We start from the raw sequence: 20,602 nt of genomic DNA on the forward strand, positions 1-20,602 counted from the left end.
TGGACCCAGCCCGGTTTTGCTGCTAGAGCCGACTGGAAAATCCATGAAGGCACTTGGAGAAGTGGAAACCGCTGGTTAAATGCAGCGGGTATTTTTTGGTGTGGGTTATTTTGGCGATAACGTGCTAGGACTCTGGCAGCCTTTCCACAGCACTCCCGCAGTCCCGCCCGGCCGCTCGCGCCCCCGCCTCAGCGCGGGCGGGGCTGCGCTGCGCCTGCGCACGGGGCGAGGCGGGGCGGGACGGGGCGGCGCGCGCAGGATCCGCCGGGTCCGCCCGCTATCCCACCGTGGGATCCGCCCGCCGTCCCGCAGCTCTCCGCAGCTCCCCGCCGCTTCCTGCCGCTTCCCGCTGTGTCCCGCCGTGTGGTGAGTGCCTTCGGGCAGGGCCGGGCCCAGCCTGTCCGTCCGTCCGGGGTGGGACAGCGGTCGGCATCCCAGGCAATGCTCCGCTGGCCGGGGCGGGACGGGACAGGGCCCCCGGCGGCGCCGGGCAGGGGGTTCTCTGCCCTCAGACGCCTCGGGGCCGGGGCCGTATCGGCGCCGTCCCGGCGGGGAAGCCCTCGGCGAGGATCCCCCGGTGCCCAGCTTACGGTGTCCATTTCTGCCCCACCTAGACCATGTCCAAGTCCCTAAAGAAGATCGTGGAGGAGAGCAGGGAGAAGAACCAGCCCGAGGTGGACATGTGCGACCGCGGCATCTCCAGCATGCTGGACGTGCCCGGCCTATGTAGGTACCGGCGGCGGCGGGCGGGCACAGCGCGGAAACTTCCTTATTTGTCCCGGGCGAGCGGGGGCCGGCCCTGGGCGCGGGGGGTCCGGGCCACCCCTCCCTGCCCCGGCCCGGGCGCTGCCCCGGTCCCGCTGCGGTGGTGGGGCCGCCCGAGGCTCTTCGGGCATGGGGAGGCTCGGGGAAGATCCATGGGCTGAGCGAAACGCCCCGCGGCAGGCTGCCGGCAGCACAGCGAGGAGCCGTGTGTGTGTCCAGGGGAACCCCGCACCGGGGCTCGGCGTTCCCTGCCGCACAGCTGGCATTCTGGCACTTGACTGATGGGTCGACTTTCCCTCTTCTCTGTCCTGCTGCTGGAGCAAAAACACCAGCCAAGTAGCATTTCCACTGGTTTTTTAGAAGGGATAGGGTGACATAAGCCTGCAACTACCGGGACTTGTCTCCGAAGGAGAGGACAGTAATACTGTATCGCAGATACAGCAGCATCATGCTTTGGATATAATATGATTGTACATGCTTCCTGAACCATGACAGGCTGCTGCTGTTGGTAGGGTGCATTTGCTGTAGTTAAATTTATACTAAATACAGTATATCAATAGCAACATGCTGTTACGGCTCAGGAGAACACATAAATGAAGAGCAAGTTAGGTATCTTTGCCTTGCTAAAGTGCACATGGTATGACATAGCCAATACTCATGGAACTAAAGTTGTGACTGTCTGCAGTGTGCCACAGGCTGAAATTTTTCTGAATGCATGATGCTATGAGGGAAAAAAAGTAAAATCTCAACCAACCAATGTACTTAAAACTCCTGACTGCATTGTGGTTTAGCTCTTTACAATGTTTGTTAAACTTGAGAGCAGCCAGGAGCAAATGTACATGACTCTTCTTACAAGATAGATATGAGCTTTAGGGAAAGGTATAGCTCACTACCAACTTGCCATTATCTGCAGAGTTTGGAGCACATCAAGGTGTCTTCAATTACATCAGTAAAGGACAAAGTCTTAAGTACAGTTTTGCAGAACTAGGTTCTGTACTTAAGTCTTCATTCTATACTTAATCTTTTCCTGTTTCTGGGTAGTGCATGGGACTTCGTGAAGATGGTGTAAGGACCATACATGTGAACTCATTAAATAGAAAGTTTCACTGCATTTCTATTGGATGAGCAGTTATTTGAGACAAAGTAGTGTTTGGCTCACATTAATTACAGATCAGTTTTGAGAACCATACTTAGATCTGTCAGGTATATGGGGCAGCAGCAGAGTACTGTTACTTTTGTTAAGTAGGTTTGGTGCCTGCACTATCAACACTAGACACATAATTAACCAGCTTTGGCCCTTTAGGCGTGGAAGAGGGATAATGTTGAAGCACATTGATAATCCTAAAAAAAAAAAAAAAAGATTTTCTTGCACAAAGATTCTTTGGGATTTGTTATTCAGGCAGGGCCAGGGACCAGGGTGGGACGCTGTGGTCCCCAGATGCTCCCTGATACCAGGTTGCTAATTAAGCATCTGAAATGTCTTTGGCAGGGAGCTCCATGCATGAAGTATAAACCTGTGGTACGCTGGTTAGACTGCATCAGAAGAGTCTCTGTGCTGATACTCTTGGTGCATGTCATGTGACTTGATCTAGCATGGGGATTTGTGACCTTTTTTCAATTTGAGATGAAAGTTAGGGAAGGGAGAAATGATGACTGATTTCTGTTAATTGCTTTTTCAGATATTACATTCACTGACAGAACATATAAGTTGTTCTGAGTTTGGGTTTTATTTTACCATGGAGGTATCTGCCTTCTGCAGAAGGATTACCTTTCACCAAATAAAAAGTAATAAATAGGTATTGCTTCTGAATTTTTAGTAATGGCTTGACGAAGTGTTAAACTTGTTTTCAAATCCCTGTCATCTAACTCCAAATGGATGGTCTTCTCTAATGCAGATCAGATGTTTTGGTTTTCTCTGGCTCTCAGAACTGGCATGTAAGCTAAAGGAGTCTGACCTGGTACCTTTCCTTCTCTGTGTGTTGCATACCTTTCCAGGGCAGTGTTAAAGCTTGCCTTTTCATTTTTGTTTTTTCCTTCCATGAAGTAAATATCTCTGTTAAAAGCAGTCATCACTATTCATGCCCAGTGACTCTTCTTGCACGGCCTTTCATCTTTAAGAAGGGCCACTAGTAGATGTTGAGAATGAAGGTAAGTTTAGAAATTATTTGGGGAGAACATTTTTGGTTATTTGAGTTTTGTAGGTTGGAAGGTATGCCTGAGTTACAGTGTTCAATAACCCGTGATCAGCATTTTATCTCACCTAGTTATTTAGTGGTTGTGAATGCCCCTACCAGAGTTGCCAAGTGCCCCTTAAAGGTAAACTGCTCCCTGTAGTCCTTACACTTCAAGGAAAGGACCAAGCCTTGTCTCACTGCATGTTTGGGTACTTGCTGAAGAGTGGCTAATGAGTTTGTATTTAACCTTTTTTAACTTAACTCACTTAGGGTTAATAGAGGCACAAAGATTTGGAAGCAGCATACCATGTACATCTGTTCAGCGTGCATCCTTTTCCTTAGGTGTCATGCTGTTCTTGTCGTGTGTTTAGAAAAAAATAACAAAAAAAGTAAGTGATTTGAGGAAACTGGTATTATGTGAGGGCAAAGAGGAGCAAAGGGGAATATGGATACAACTCTCTCCTGGTTTCTCTTTTCAGTCTAGTGAATGGCTTGCTGCAGTACAGGGCAGTCACTCATACTTTCTTTTGCATTGTCTTCCACCCTCTGTGGTAGCTGTGGGAGAGACAAAGCAGACAAAACTTGCCTTTATCAAGTACCAGTGTCTCTTTCCAATTAAGGATGAAATACTTCTATCTGGAAGGAGATTGACAGGATTACAAGACCTGTAAGCTTGGCAACCTTTCCATCTCTTCCCACTTTCATGTTTAGCAAAGAAAGTATCGTTACCAGTTTATACACAATGTGGCATTCAGATTCACAAAAAAAGATTAAGTAGTCCCTGAAGCACTTCTAACTTATGAGTTTATTAATGTCCTTAGAGTAGACTTCTATTTTTGGAATATTCCTCGAATACAGGCACTTCTATGTTTTCTCCTAATGACTTAAAGTACAAACTAGAACTGTGTTACAGACCTTCAGAGCATGGGAATTTTTGATGCTTTCAGAACTGTAATATAAGAACCCTTTTTCAGACATTTTCTGTAGAAAAGAGATTTCATTTGAGGCAAAAATATCCCTTGATCTAAGTGTTCTGTGATTTAGCTTGTTATGCAAATACCATGTGAAACAGTTTGAAGTGTTAAAGACTTCTTTTATTATTCCAGCATATGATAAAACAACAGTTACACCACTTATGTGCACGTCTCTACTATAGTGGTGCATCCTCCATTAATAAAAAAAGAATATTACAATAAATATATAAATATATAATATATATATATATCTATATCTATAAATAAATGTATATATTAGTAAATATTATAATAAATATTGTAAGAAATGTCTTCTCCCATAAAAGTGTTCTGTTGTATTGGTTTGGGGTTTTTGCCTCCATATTGTGAAGTAAATAGATTATATTTGTTTATAAAGCACCCGCTATGGACATGTAATGGTAGAGAGCATTAATAGACATCCTGTAAGCTGAACAAGCAGGTCCAGCAAGAAGGGAGTGATGTGCCCTTTCTCTAATACAGCAAAGGATAGGGCATTTATTGATAGGACTTTGAATAGCCATCAACAACTATGGGATTGTTTGTAGAGTATGGACCAGTCTCGTTTATGTGTCTTTTAAGCAGTTGATATGGTGAAGCTACAAGTAAAGGAATTATTTTGCCCAAATAACTTGCGACATCTGCTCTGTTGTCAGGGAATGAATATTGGATGCAATCCTATTTATGTGTTAATTTGTTCTCATTATCATTCCATCTGTAAGCTATTCATATTTTGCATAAAGTACATACTTGTGTGGTAGGAATTAACATGACTAGAATTATTTATCAGAAAGCTAGCGTTGATAAAATTGTTCATTCCTAAAATACTGCAAGCACAGAAGATGGAGAGGCAGGCTACTTGTAACAATACTGTAATGCTCATCCTGCATTAACTTCCTCCAGTGGGACAGGCAGTGTCTTATCTTGGCTCAGCAAAGTCACTGGGGTCTTCCTGTTTTGTGGGTGTGGGGTTTGTGTTTTTTTCTAATTTATTTTACTTAGGTTTGGTTGTTTTGTTAGGTTGGAGGGTTGGGGTTTTTTTTTGATGGAGAAGACTTTTATTTGTTTTATATTTTCCCTAATAATTAGGTTGAGTATTGTCATCCAGATATTTTATGTAAAGCTAGCTTGCAGTGCGTGGCAGCAGTATATGAAGAGATTTGTTAATAGCGCCACAATGGAAGAACCTAAATATTCTTCCTGTGACTTGCTCTTTTTTGAAATAATAGTGGGACTGGGACAATAATGAGAATTTGTTATTACTATGCAAGTAAATTGCTCTGGCAGTAGGTATTACCCTGACCCTAAGACTGTCACATTCTGTCTGAATATCTGCTGCATTCATGAAATCACAGTAACTGTGATAATCACATACTGCCTGTATGCTAGTGACTTTAATGTTACCAAGGTAGTGTCGAGAAACTCCTGCAATGTCATCAGAGAGGTTTTGGCAATTTCCCTTGGAAATCTCAGTGCCCTTCTGTTCTTGGGAGGCTGGTACATGGGCTGAGTCATGTGACCTCTTGTATGTTATGCTTACCTGGACTGTGTACATCCAAATCAAAATTACCCCATGAGGCCCCCTTTAGCCTTCTAGATATTAACTGGGGATGTTAATAAGTTAAGACAGATGTCTTCCTTGTCAGACTTGATAGTTTAGTTGTTCTACAGAATGACTTTATGTATAAGATGAGGTAAATCTCAGTTGCTCCCACAACACAGTCCTTTTCACAGGAGTAGGCATGTGGCAGTGTAAGGAAAACATGTTATTTCCAGGGGCTGGTTGTTTGACTCAAGTCTGTTGAATATTAGTGAGGAAATTTCCCTCTGTGTAAGGAGTGAGCAAGTACTGCTCTCTTATCTTGGCTCCCGTTCTTAAAATGCTTCTGAACTTGCTTCTGAACTGGTAGTAGCTTTGGACCTTTCAAGACTGAAGAATCTCTTTGTTTTGATGTGTCTAAAATGGTGCTGGAAGTAGTCCAGAACACAGACACCTAAACCTTTGCTCTTTTCAAAATTGTATTGGAGTGTAGCCTTTCTTGTTCCTTTGGGGGATGTCAGCCTGCTGTTGCTGGTCAAAGGTGCCATGGGACTTCTTGTCATGCATCAGGATTGACTGAGATAGTGAAGTTTCAGACAAGGCTTCTGTCAAATTTGGACAGTAAAATACAGATTCAAATGTCTTTGGTCTAGGGGTTTCAGCCTTGAAATTTTTAATGTGGACTTAATTCTGTTCTGTATAGATGTGAGAGAGAAAACCTTTCTGAAAGTAGTCTCAGTTGAAGAACACAGTGATGGGACAAAAAAAGGAGAGGGAGTAGTGAGAATAATCCTTCTAACCTTGTTGCTAAAGGCCAGTGGTGCACGTGGCTTGATGGTGTAGTCAAAGGGCTTACCTTTAAATATGCACAGAATTTATTATGGCATTTAAATCCATCAGGAGTTCAATGTTCAGCAGACCACAGTCTGCAGCCCCAAAGCTTTATTGCTTTTGAGTAAGCATCCATGCTTTATTTGTACAGATGTGATGACATTGTTTAACTTTGCTGCTTTAAAAGCAAAGTGAAAAGGAAGCAACTTTATACAGTGTAAAAAAAAAAAAAAAATTCTTCCTTTTTTTTTAAAAAAAAAAGCAAATTTTTTTGTTAATGGTGTTGAGTCTAGGTAAAGCCTCAGGGCTCCAGAATGACTTGTTTCTGAAGTGAAATGCAGAAAAAAATGGTTTTTTTTCCCTGGGATTGATGATGTTAGATTTGATCTTGCTATGGTCTAGGTTCAGTTGCCTTGAAACTGAAGACATCAGACTAGAGGACTTTTCACCTCAGTGGTAGGGCTGCCCTTCTGGTGGTTGTGTTCTTATTAGTCAGGCTTGAATATCAAGGGCCCATGAAATGTTGACTTTTACTGATTGTCAAGTTACTAAAATAGCTAAACCAAGAGAAACAAATGTATGAAGCCTACTTAGGCATTTATTCACAAGCTTATGACTGTCTCCAGAATCTTCTCTCATTTTGCTGTGTAAATTGCAATCCTATATTTATCTATATGGGTAAGTACTCAGTAGTGTTAAATGGTTACTTATGGTTCACTCATCACCAATGTGCCTTTTAAGTTTTAAAGATAGAGCTCTTTGTGGAGACTTCTGCTCTTGTCTACCCTTTAGTGATGATTTTCCTACAATACTTCTACAGACTTTCTATGGGTTTCTTTCCCTGTCCTCTTGTTCTGCATAGTGAGGTGGTGCAGGCAGTACTTGGGGTGCTCAAATCTTGGCAGAAATTCAGGGAGGCGCTATTTCTTCTTTTCTCTTCCCTGCCTATCCTTCCTTCACAACCTGCAATTGAACAGGGAACTGTGGTGATGTTTTTGGTTTTTTTTAATAAAAGCGCTGAACTTTCTGATCTGATGGTGCCTTTGAGTGACCGCTGTCATTCTCCTAACAGATTATATTTGCCTGTGGTAAGTCATCAGGTTTTTCAAGGATTAGCTGAAACAGGTTGCTGTATCAGTGAGTAAAACTCTCCATGTTGTTGTGTCTGATGCAGTAACAGAAATGTGAAATAAAAGGGCAGAGGAGTAGGTGGATGTGTCCTTTAGTTTTCTGCTTCTCTTGTTTATTTGTGACAATACACGTGAATCAAGTTACTGGAGTGGAAAAACTAACTTTCTTATTTTTTTTTCAGCTGAAACAGATACAAGCTCTCAGTTGCCATGTCCATAAACTAACTTCTTTCTCTCTTCATTTGCAGTTACGCTATCTCACATCACACAGCTGGTTCTGAGTCACAACAAGCTTACAAGTAAGTATGATCCTAGTTTTGGACTTCTTGCAGGCAGTCCAGTAACGTTGAAAAGCTGCTGCTTCTTGTTTTGCACTTCATTAAAAGTAAAGAGATTGAGGGTGTTATTTAGTAGCCATTTTCAACATGCCTTTCCAGCTTCAATACAAACCTGCAAGGTACTGGGAGATCTGTAATTCTCAGTATTATAACCAGTTCAGCCAGAAATCCATGTCCTACTATGGCACCGAAGTCCTTATGTTAAGGTGAGGACTTTTGGAATTTTTAACTGTATCAGAAGCAACAGAGTTTGTATTTTAGTGAATAGATAATTAATTTGACTGAAGCAAAGCAAATTACAACTGCACTTCATTACTTCTGTAACCAAACATATATGAACAAGGCCAACTGAATGTCAGCATCAGGCATGGAAGTCAAGTAGCCTATTTCCATCCAAAAAAAGGTTGTCTCTTGGTCATACTGCACACTCCGCCTTCAGGTTGTGGATCCTGCTTCCCACAGTGAAGAAGCCCCTAAGTGAGGTGCTGGTGAACAGCATGTCAAGAAGAGCAAAAATGTGAGACTTAACTTGGTGGAGGGAGATTCCAGACCGACTTTTGCAAGGCAAAGGTTTTTGTGGGTTTCTTTGTTTGTTTTTGTGGTTTATCTACCAGTGTCTTGTGCAAACATTCCTGCTTCTTGGTTGTTGAACTTCAAAGCAGTGAATTTTGTCTCACCCCTGCTTCTATACATCTTCTAAAGAGAAGTGTTGGACTTGCTGATGCTCTTTCTCTTGTCTACTCTCTGTATGTGCCAGTGGATTTCTCTGTAAACCAGTCCTCTTGTTGAAACTCAGCTGGAGAGATGAAATGGGGAGGGGAATGGAACCAGTAAAGTGGGTATGAGTGTAGCTGCTTTAGGGTCTCCAAGTACAAATTGAGAAGGGTCTTAGGAAACACAAACAAACTAGTAAAAGTCAACCTGTAGAACTCTACACCACTTGCTGCATGAGCTGTAAGGTAGTATGTGTTATTTAAAACATGTGATTTAATGCAAAAGTGTCACTATAGTCTGAGCATTTGCAGAGGATTAAGCATGAGGAAAATATAAATATCCTTAGATTTTAGCACATAAGCACTTCACTAGATGCAGTTTATTGGGTCCTAATACGTAGCTTAAAGGGTTTGTAGTAGTAAATAGATAAAATTATGAGCACTGTGACTGGCTATGAGAACTATGAATTAGTTACTGAGGACCCTTCTTTTGATAGTGTAGTGCTCTCTAGACTGCCATCTTGCTATTTGTTTTTATCCCATTGTAGTTTCCAAAGAAATCTCAATTTAATTACAATTGTGAGTAACGATTTCCAGCCATCTGGCATGTAAATGATGACTGAAGGGTAAATTAACAGGCCAGTTAAGGGAGGGAAAATCCAAAGTGCATCACTACTAAACATGCAGCTCTGTCCATTGTTTAGAAGGCTATGAAGTTACAAATAGCTTGAAGCTGGAAGAATGTTTTGAGAAAGATTGTGGTACTTTTTCTTTGGGCATACTGCCATCTGGCATCTGTTATCAGCCTCTGGTGGAGTGGGCTGTGGAGCCACCCAGCTAGTGACTTTTGTGTGTTCCCTCAGGTACTGCAGGGAGATAGACGGTTCTCTGTACTTGAGCTTCTGAAAGCTAGGCAGTTAATTGTACTCAGCCACTGCAGTTTTCTCTGCAGCATTTGGAGGGTTGCAGGCACCTTGAGATAGCAGTTCACTCTGCACACCTCTGTCTAATTCTTGTGATCAGACAGCTTACTCAAGGTTGGGTACCTTAGTGCTGACAGGCAAAGCTTCTCTCTCTTGCTGATTGTTTACTCTGGTATGTCTGAATGGCTGCTTACCTCACACAAGGATGAAATGAGTTGGAAATGTTACTTTGTCAACTTCACTGTTCTTTGTCTGAGGTTTGTGAGTCATAGAACTTTTGAAATCTGACACTTTCAGACTGCCAGTGAATCAGCTCTTCCACCTACTGCCTTACAAATTTTATCATAGCTAAAGGATGTCAGCTGAGCACACAACTGTCTGGGCAGATAGCAGGTGTCTGCCTTGCTCTGAGGAAGAGGAGATATGCTGAAACTCCTGCATGGAGACTTGAATCGTGGTAAACCTGGCTGTCTCAGATGTGAGCCTGGGGAGGGCATATGCTTCAGCATGAGCTCCACACTGAAAAGCTGAGTAACTGACCTATGTCCTAGCTGAGTCTTAGCTGCAGTGGGGAGGAAAGATACAGTAATAGGAAGTGTCTAAGAAGGATGTATTCAGGTTGACTTTAACTATTCAAGAAAAATACAGAGTGTACTGCTTAAAGCAGTTTTAGTTTTCAAAATAGTTTAGATTGCTGTGACTACAAGTTTGTGTTACATTACATTAAATCTCAGCCTTCAATGAACTGCTTTCTCCTAAAGTTGCCATCAGATCAGCAGGCTATAAGTACATACCTTCTCTCAGCCAAGGGATCCTGTCAGCCTTTCTAATTGCTGTGTTTGGGTTTCTTTCATGGAAAGGTAAGACCACTGCTTGTCCTGAGAGGTAACACATCGAGTCTGAAACTTACTCTTCTTTCACAAATGGATGTAGACACTTAAATAGACAGCACACATTTTTAAAAGGCTAAATTTCAAGTTCATATTCTCATATTTGACACTGTTGACCTAATCTTTTAAACTGTGTAATTAATTGTCTTAGCAGATTGTTCTTAAAATGACTAGGAAGCTGATGGCAGTGACACTTGACATGCTACAGTAAGGTCATATTAGCATCTTCTACTAGTTTTCTGCCATTTAAATGAGTGTTCTGCTAGCCTTTTTTTTTGTGGTGTTTAGAGTAAATATGTCTATCTGAAAGAATAAATAAATGTAAAAAGTGGATATGCATATTTTTATGTAAACATACTTTTTATTCTTGGTGGGAAACTATTAAAATTAAGTAAAGTTTAGTCAGCAAGTATGAGGACAGATCTATTAAATCCATCATACTGCTCAGAATACTTTTGTGGCATGGATTTTATTAGTATTTCTAGTGTGCTGTTCATGCTTCACTTATGTGTCTAAATCATTCATTATCAGAAGTACTCAAGTCCACATTGATTTTTCTGGAGGATATTAGGCTGAATTTTTTTCAGCTATCTGGTGATGTGCTAATGGAAGGGTCTTGAACTGGCTTTTTCTGCTCTAGGTGACTTCTGAAACAACTAGTTGAGTCTGTCCTTTGCTACTTGGTGAGAACTTATTGTGCTTCAAATAAAAGCAAAATTCTCAGGGAAGCTAAATAGCTGTGAATCTGCAGTCTTACTGAACCAGGTGCTGCATAAGTGACAAAGCTGGGATAATTCCTTGGTAGGGTCTCTGACAGAAAGCAAAAGGAGAAAGTGAATATTTGAACTTTTTCTTGGCATAATGTAGACATAGGGGCCAGTGTCTGTGTATGTTGTATTGGGTGTTTTTCTGTTCCATCATTTAGTCATTTTAAAGCCTTCTATCCAGTATACAGCTGAGAAGTGAAATTCAAGATAGTCTTAGCCTGTATAGGTTGTCTGATCCTGATCCAGGTGTCTTTTAAACCTACTGGTTACCATCAAAATAAATGCAATGGAAGTCCTAAAAAATGTTTTTTTGGACTTCCATTGTGTTTTTAGGAAATGAGTGGCTGAACCGTAGATATTTGCCCTTCAGTGTGGTGGATTAATTTGGGTAGATGTGACCAAATTGATTTTGTTCCATGTCACTTGATGGTAGCTGAGGGACATACAGATAATATTCACCTCTTGCTCAATAGGATCATTTAAGGGACATGAATAGTGGTAGGGAATTAAAGTAGCTGTGCTAGAGGGGCAGAGAGGGAGTTTGAGCCACAGGACGCACTATTGTAGAAACCACATTCGATCGGTTTGGTCAGCCACAAATACTGTTTCTGCATCATCTGTGCAACAGTAGAAATTTTTATGGGTATTTATGCTTCTGTTCTGTGTATTTCTAGGCCTGCTTCACTCAAATTCAGGTGGAACATAATTGAAAATCTGCAGCGATCCTGGCCCTTTGCTCATCTGGTGCCTTTGTGCAGGATGAAAGTGACCTTCAGCTGTTGGTGTAGATCTGCCTGTTCTGCAGGGCCAGCTGCCATGATTCCTTGACACTGCTGCTCCGTGGTTCATGCTGGGTTAGCAGTGACAGTCATTTGTCAAGGAATTTTTCATAGAAGTTCTTGAAATCAATCTTAGAGCTACTTTGTTCAGACCCCTGCAGCTAGAGCTTGTGCTTTAATAATGGTTCTGGGGAACAGGCTGGGAATTGCCAAATACTGACATTCTGGGGAGGCCAGGTCAGGGAGAAGAAGGGATGTCACCAGGCTTGTCTTTTTAATCTAGGTCTTGCCCCATATCATTTCAAGCAGAAGGTGGAGCTCTGGGAGACAGTGTAAAATAGATCACCTGACTCAGGATGGGGATTTTTTCTGAGCTGGTGGTAGGGTCTGTGTATGACAAACATGTATCTGTGACATGTCTTGAGGGCTCATGAGGTTGTATTTATTTATGTATTTAATTTGTAAATTGATTGTGCTACTACAACAAATGGCTACCTTGCACTGGAAAAAAGTATCTTTGTAAGCTGAAGTCAGCAAGTAGGTTAGGTTTCACCTTTTGTTCCCCTTGTACCACCAGATTTGTAAGTGAGCAAGAATGGGAATAGAGCTAGCAACAGAAAAAAACTCACTTTAATAAGGAATACTGATAGAGCATAAAAATGTAGGTTGTGTCTTGTATGCTTTTTCCTGAAGAACAGCTTTTGTGTACTATTTTGTCATAAAGTATGAAGCGATACTGAACCTTCTGGACTTTAGATAGATAGGCTAACTCAAGGTATTCTCCAGACACTTAAACATACACAGAATTTCACATCCTAGGATAGGATGGGAAGTCCTTACATGCTATGCTGATGAAGTTTTGACAACTAAAATCCATGTATTATATTGTGAATAGGAAGTGTGTTTGAAGAGGTTTCAGTGCTCAGTTTGTCTGTTATCCCACCCAGAGGGGCAACAGAGGGGAAGATGTGACTGGGAAGCAGGCTGGAATATTAAAGGTTACTTCAGCATTGACAGCAGATGTGAGTGCTGGTTGTCATCAATATCTATGGAACTATTATACTGCCAACCTATTTTATTTTCACTTCTTTTGGGATGTGCAGTAAGTCTTTGACTTGTAACTTCTATGGCAATCATTTGCATTACCTGCCAGTGGTGGTTAATTAACGTTGGAATAATTTGAAGAAATCAATTCAGAGATTCTATCTTTTGTGTGGTTACCTGTTTGTACCTGGAATATTACTGCTGCCACTGAAGTACCAATACTCTGCGGTGTGTCCAGTAGAGGTCACTGTTTGAGTACATTTAGCAGTTTTACTCCTGGGAAGACACTTGTGTTCCTGGTAGCTATTCATCCTGCCTGGTAGGTGATGGTGGACAGCAACTTCGTTTTTGCTGTTCTCCTCAGTCTCCTTAACCTTAGGTGATCCTGTGCTCACTGGCTTCACATATTCTTGTGCTGTCTGTAGATGATCTTAAAAGTTTTCTGCTATTTATAGCTATCTCCTGATGATTTCTATATCCTTTTGTACTCGTGCTCTGATTCCTTATCCAGTACTATCAAATGATTAAATGATTAGAGATCAGGAACAACTATTTTTTTCCTCGAACCTCTTCTGTGTTACCTGATCTCGTGCTCTCTGTCCACCTCTACCATTTTTCTGATCTGATGTCCTGTACTGTTCTGTGAACTTTGCACTGTTTCTCCCTTGATTCTCATGTAATCCTTTACTCACCTTTGATCCATTCCTTTTTGTGGGATGTTCCATTAGTTTTTTGCTGCTGGTTCCCATTTCCAGACCTGAATTTTGTTTGAGTTCACTTTGTGCTTGTGTCAGAATAGCTGTGTCTCATTGATCATTGTTCTTTTGACAGCTATGTGGTCACCCTTTATCATCACTGTACATTTTGCCTTCTTTCAGCAGAGCACTTCAAAACTTTTTTTTTGAATGCTCACACGACTTACTGCTTCTTTGCTCAGCCATCTCCTAAATTGTTTTTGTCTCTGTGTGTGACCAGCACAGAAGCTTGTTTCTTTTTTGCTGTTAACCCTCTTGTCTGTGTCCTTTATCTTTTTTAGCATGCTGCTAGAAATCTCTTGGTTTAATTTTTACATTAGGATGTCTACTTTCTGAGTCACCTTTCTGGCTGTAGTCTGTACCTGGATGTATTGGAGGTAGTCCAGAGACAGCAACACTGCATCTGCCTGTCCTGAATTCCTTCCCAGTCTAGCTGCTTTGTCTTCTCCAGTCTGCTGAAATGTGTGATGGTGTCTCCCACTGGTATTGTCTGACACTTTGCATCTTGCTGGGAATCAAGTTATTTATATAACAAACTTGCAGACTTCTGGAAAGAACTAGATGACCGTGTACTCTTTACTCTTTGTTACTTCGTGTATTCTCCTCTGCTATGCTTCTGCCTCTGCTTCTTTCTGGTAAGTCATTCCATGCTGTTGTCCTGATGTTATACACCCCAAAATGGGGCAGGTAATGTCTGCAAGGTGAGACTAGGGCCACGACCAACGCACGGGACTTGTGCCTGACAATGTCTATCATCTGTGTGTGGGAGAGATGCTTTAAGCTAACTGTAAGCCTCTAATGTCTTTGGTAAGTTTTGATTTGGTTTTACTTCCTATTTCTGATGCAGGGATCTCTAATGGGAAATATCTTTATGAATGCAGTACACAGGAGGATGTGAAAAGCAGAAAGAGGAAGATCCCTATACATATGAGTTATTAAATTTGTGACATTCTACTCAAATGTTTAGATTAAATACCTTGTTAGCTTTTTCTTTTCTTCCTGAAAAAAACCCCAAACCTTTGTTCTGAGAAAATACAGATGGTAGAATATTTTAATTTTAAATATATATAATATCAACTTTGCTTCTGAGAAGCTTTGGGGGAATGAAACAGAATAATGTGTGAAAGAATTTTGTGCTGTAATGGTATAAGGATACATGCACAAAGTACCCAATTTATGCATAAATTAAATAGTCAAAGTTTGTGCTGTATGGCACCAAAGTCAGTTTTGCACCATAAGTAAAGTGACCATACTAAACAACGCTAGACACAAATCACTTGTCTTGAACATAATTCTTCAGAAAGTTATGCTCTTCTCTTATTAAAAGACACCTGCAAACATATTAACTCCTTTTTTAAATTTCAGTGTTTTCTGACATGTTAATACAGATCTCTTGTGTCTTCACTTATTTCCCAGTGGTTTAAAGTATCTCTATTTTTTTCTGGAAGTGATGCCTTGAGAAGGCTGACCTAGAAGAGAGGCTAGGAAGAGTTGAAGAATAGAGTAAGTATTCTTTAAAAGGCCTTAAAGGATACACCTTGGGTAGTACAAGAGCCTGGCCAGGGCTACACCCAAGATGAACTCAGATTGGTCACAAAATGGATGACTGGTCACCAAGTCTCACACTTTTATAAGTTTTGGTCCATTTGCATATTGGAGTTAATTGTCCAATTATAGCTTTAGGTTATGAAGTCACATCCTCCTTCACTGTTGTTTATACTTTTTGGGCCTGAAGCTTGTAACAGCTGTCCTTGATCTCAAGCTGGAAAAGGATTTTTTTGTCTACCTACCCTACTACTACCTACCTACTAACATTTAATATGAAGCTCAGAGTTACACACTAAAGCAGCACAGAATCTGAAAATATGAAAGCTAAAACTTAAGGTATAGAAGTCCCATATAAATTATCATTCTGTGGTTATACACAGATTGTAATGGAAACTTACTGTAAATCCTCTTGCCACATACAGACTATTTTGTGATTGGTATTTTCAAAAGAGAAGTGAACATTGCAAAAGTGAGCTCACCTCATTAGACATTAATTTTGTATTAATGAATTTACTGTCTAACAAGCCAAGTAGAAATTTTTGGCTTCTAATATGGAAGGACTGAAACAAAAAGGTAGATTTGGTGCAGATTGAGGGGAAACTGAATTTAGTTTTGTGTACTTGTTTTTGTACTCTATTTTCTATGTATTCTTTTGTTCTTTGAGTAGTCAGGTGTGTTGAAGTGGATAATGACAGCATTTCCCTTCAGACCACTCAGCATCTGGCCTTTAACTTTTTCCATTCACATCCTATGGCATAACCTTTGGGGTGAAATAATTCCCTGATCTTGATGTGATGATGGGCAATGTGGTAACTGGTTGCTCATATTGAAGTAGTATCTCCCATAGCTGGAAATTAAGTGTACAGTCAGTTGAAGCCTGGGAGAAGCTAACATAGAGGCACAGGGAGGACTCTGTACCAAACTTGAGGTGGTTTTAAGTACTGGGTATGGGAACCCCAAGCTAGGAGGGAGCTTAATTCATTCCCAGTTCTGAGAACTGGAATAGGAAACACACGTGCTGACTCTACATTTGAGCAGTGAGCTTTTTTTACTGCAGCCTCTTCTGTGAATGTGTTTAGAGGACAGGCTGGTGTCCCCACTCAGCAGTGTCAGCACAGCAGTCTGCAATGCTGAATAGGGGAAAGACTCAGTTAATCCAAGTTTCAGTGAGATATAGTCCTGTGTGCATTTCTAAAAACATTTCAGTGATATAAAAAATTTAAATAAATCCAAATACTGGCTAATAAGACAAACTGAAATCATGAAAAATTTTTTAGACACACTTAAAGCAGGATTTTGTAAATAAGCACTGCTAGGCACACAGGTATCTACACAGGATGCTTCTGAATAAGAGGCAATAGTGATCTTCACCTTTTAGGGTAATGTATAGTTATTGTTCAATGCTTGGTATGCAGGACATCTTTGGTTAGTCCCTTTTTTAAACTGCAGAAAACATGTTAAATAGACTGAAGTGAAGAGAATATTGAGGAAGAGAAAGGTGAACTTACTGAATGAACTTCAGACAGGTTGATTTATCTAAAGCCAGCAAGGCTTTACAACTGTGCAATAGTGTGAAAATATGAAAAGATCATGCTTAAACAGCTCAAACACTTGAAAGAGACTCACTGGAATTTAGTGATACTGTTTGCATTTGGTGGAAGCTTAATATTAAATCTTGACACTATCAACTGAAGTTATTTTGTCCTGCAGAAATTGTGTTTCTTAACCATCTGCTGTTGAAGTATCAACACACAGATAATCTGACCAGTAATAAGGGCACGAAGCCTGTGTTCTTCAGCTTTTTGTATGGTGTACCTCAAGGTTATTTTTTACCCCTGGCTTAAATATTAGACAGCAACTGTCTTGGCTGAACTGTGCACTTCTCACAAAGCAGTTACTGAAGATGAAGATGCTGTGGTTGACTACACAACCAATAGTTCAAAAAGCTTGGCTAATACTTTGTTCTCTTCAAAAATACTTGCAAAAATGAAGGGTGTGTTTATATCCACATTTTTATAGATATCCTTATTTACACCATTCCTTAATTCTGTTAAAAATGCTAAAAAGCATCTGATTTTTGTGAGCTACTTTGGTCTTTGCAGTTAGGTGATATATTTTCAACATAGTAATCCCTTCCTAACCTCAGCCCCTGGCTTCTAGTATTTCTCTCCAAACTCTGACATCTTAAGCTGTTTTCTCAAAGAACAGATTTGTCCTTTCTCTTCACTAGATGTCACTTGATTCCCAGTGTCTTCTCACTGCTCTTCTCCTTAGACTCTGGCTCCTAAATGAAAGCTGTTTATTGACAAATTGCTTTGTTAGCACAGTAGTACATCAGTGAGCTATAGTATAATTTAAACATGTTCATAAGAACAGTTTCATATCTGAGGTAGATAATTAAAATAAAAAAAAATCCTGCTGGTTTCTGGAAAGCACTGAAGAGAGAGAAGTTTGTTTGTAATGATTTCAGTGTGAGGAAGAATAATATCCATCTTTGGAAGAGTGAAGGGAGGGCAAAAGGGGAAACTGGAACTACACAGTGTGTAAATTAAGTACTGTATGCTTCAGTTGGGATCAGGATTCTCTCCAGTTAGCTGCCAAGTATGATATCAGCATGCCTATGAATATTTAAAATGAAAACTGTTGTGTTCTCCCTCTGCTAATTCCTCTTTCATTTTGGTGAAGCTGATTGCTTCTCTTTCTGTACAACAGAGCCCTTGTCAAATTAATCTAAACATGATTCTAGCTCTATGAGTGCAGTTATATTGGATGCACAGAATGCATTATATATTTAGTATTCTAAATTCTTCCTCCCCCATGAAATGTGAGTAACATTTCATGTCTTTATGACCTTTACACTAAGGGATCCTTACTCATGAAAGCTTCCTGTTGATGCTAACTGGATTAGCAAGTCTGGAGAACTGGGTTTTTTATATTGTATAGCCCACAGGTTTTACTTTAGTCTTAAAAAGTAGGTTCTTGCTCTTGATCCCAAGAAATCTGTACCTGGGATCCACAGTAGACTAATTGGACTCTGGAAGGTATGTATTGAGTTCTCTTTACTCTGTATGACTCTTGACCAGCTTTCCAGTGGAACAGTTTAATGAGAAACTGGCATAGCCATATAAATCTCTTTTCTGTCAGGTACTGCTATTTTAATACCTCTTTTGGATAAATATTCCCTTAGAACCTGTAAAGGTTTGGAGTACTACTGAACATCATGTTCCTAGGTACTGCAGAATTATTTCTTTAAGTAAAGAAACATTCTGAAAAAAACCAGGGATTCTGCAGCTATTCAAAGTTTCTAAGGATGTGATTGCCAAAGGAATTAATCTCACTTTAAAAAAAAATAAAAATTCTTGTTTCTCTTGATGTCTGATTCAGAAAACATTGACTTCAGTTGGAGGTTTTCTGTAGCCTTTGGGTCATATTTGTTGAGATCACAAGCCTATTCATGCACAATTTTATGCATGATCAGGTATTACAGATAGCATTTTCCAAGCAGCAGTGGGATAGTGTTTATTTTGAATATTCACTGTTAAGGTTTAAATTAACTGAAATGTTTAATGCAGTTTACATACCATATGATCATCTCTTGGAAACTTAAATTTTTGCTAAATCATTTCAGTTATTCGGTTAGGTAGTTTATTGACCCTTCTAGTTTTTTCACCTGAAGTTCCTTATCTAAAATGTTTTTTATTTTAGTTTCAAACTGTAAAGGAAATTTTGATACAGATCTTTTTTACCAAGAGTGTCTTCAGAAATGTTTAATTTAATGTCTTTACTAAACAAACAAAAAAAAAAAAGCAGACTAGATTTCATCTTTTAGATGCAAACACCTGAGTTTGTTTACTTTTGAAATTGTGAGGATTGCTGTTGTTTCCCAGGCTTCACAAATGTTTAAGAGAAATAATCTTGGTGACTATTTTCAGAAATAATGACTTTCTGAAGCCTGTGCGTTTTCAGCTGTGTAAAGGGCCCTGGCACTACAGGAGGAGTTGTATTGAGACCTGTCTGAATGGGAAAAGAACCATGGTGTGGAGCTAGAGGGAAAATAATGGACTTTGTTTTGTTCTTTTCCATTTCCTGTGTTCTTCGTCCTTTGTCAGAGGTCGGGTATAGAAAAGGAGTTGGATTTCCATGTCAGTTCCAGGTAGTGGTCTGAGAACCTCTTGACTTCCTGCTTTATGGAAAAGGTTTACATCTGAGATGGGATTCCAAGCTGCTGTCACTGATCTGGATGTTTTTAGTGCGTTGCTCTGCAGGCAAAGTAACTGTGCTGGGTGAAAGGTCATCCTGACCCAGTGCCTGCTCTCCAACTGAGGGCAACATCAGACCTCCAGTAAAGATAGTGTGGTGCTGGCTTCTGCTTCTCAATGCTGAAAAAGAGCTAAAGCCCAGATCCAGGGTACTCTAGGTGTGGAGTTGCATAGGCATTGAATAGTAGCATTTAATACTTCTTATATATATTTTGGAAATAATTTTGTTAACTTTCAAACAGCTGCTGGTTGTATAGGAATAAAATGTAATAACTTGTAATACTTGTTAATGTAATAACTTGTCTCAAGGATGAGAACTTGATGTTTTAGCACCTAAGAATTGCTAGTAACTTCAGGGCAAAAAGAGTATAAATGCTTTGAAGTATAACAGGTTGCCAATCCTTATTTCAGAAACATTAACAAAGTCCTCTTACTCCTTGTGGGCAGCCTACAGACCCTGTCTTTTACTGTCAACCAGCCTTTGAAATCAAGAAGTCTACAGCTGTCATAGTGAATCACTGTATGCAGTTTCCAGTATTGAACAAGAGGAAGCTGTTCCTGGTCTTGTGAAGTGAAACTTAATATGAATGGGGCTTCATGATGTGACTGAAGCTTCACAGGAGAATGCAAAGGCACTGGGCTGCCAAATTGTACTCGCGTTGGCTGAGGGGGAGTTGTTAATGACACTGGGCAGCAGATGGTCTTAGAGGAGCTGTTAAGACACTGCGGATTGTACTGTAAATACGTGGGTGAATAGAACCAGGATGCTGACAGTTCACTCTCACAGCTCATCATGAGAAGGAGACTCGAGTGGAATTCAGTGTTGCCAGAACATGAATGTCTTGGGATTTGGCAGTCTGCTGTATATCTGGGAAGAGTTTTGCAACATAGCAGTGGGATGGTAGTCAGGTTGTGTAAAGTCTGAAACAGAGAGCATTATATGCCTAGTTAGCCTTGCTTGACCACTGATCTTTAGACCTGAAGCTACTATCCTGTGCAGTTTAGCTACAAGATCAGTACAGGAGTTAAACTCAGTCTTCTGATTTTCATTGAATATAAAAGAGCATTAATTTATATTACAAATTAATCTGAATTGTTGAACCAGAAAATAAACCGTTACAGGAAAAAGTCCTCTCTTCCTCTCTTCCCTACCA

General features: G+C 40.4%; 1 protein-coding gene across 3 annotated transcripts in view; it reads left to right on the forward strand.

Moving 5' to 3' along the window:
- Positions 1-237: 237 nt before the first annotated feature.
- The window catches only part of RSU1 (Ras suppressor protein 1), a 101,561-nt gene continuing 81,196 nt past the window's right edge, over positions 238-20,602 (forward strand). For all 3 annotated transcript variants that reach the window (XM_015618253.3, XM_033511814.1, XM_033511815.1), the window contains exons 1-3: positions 238-366; positions 615-726; positions 7,681-7,731. In XM_015618253.3, coding sequence (XP_015473739.1) covers positions 618-726; positions 7,681-7,731 — 160 coding nt within the window. In that variant the 5' untranslated portion in view covers positions 238-366; positions 615-617. The remainder of the gene's footprint in view (positions 367-614; positions 727-7,680; positions 7,732-20,602) is intronic.

The sequence above is a fragment of the Parus major genome, chromosome 2 (assembly GCF_001522545.3).
Source record: "Parus major isolate Abel chromosome 2, Parus_major1.1, whole genome shotgun sequence".
Classification (NCBI taxonomy): domain Eukaryota; kingdom Metazoa; phylum Chordata; class Aves; order Passeriformes; family Paridae; genus Parus; species Parus major.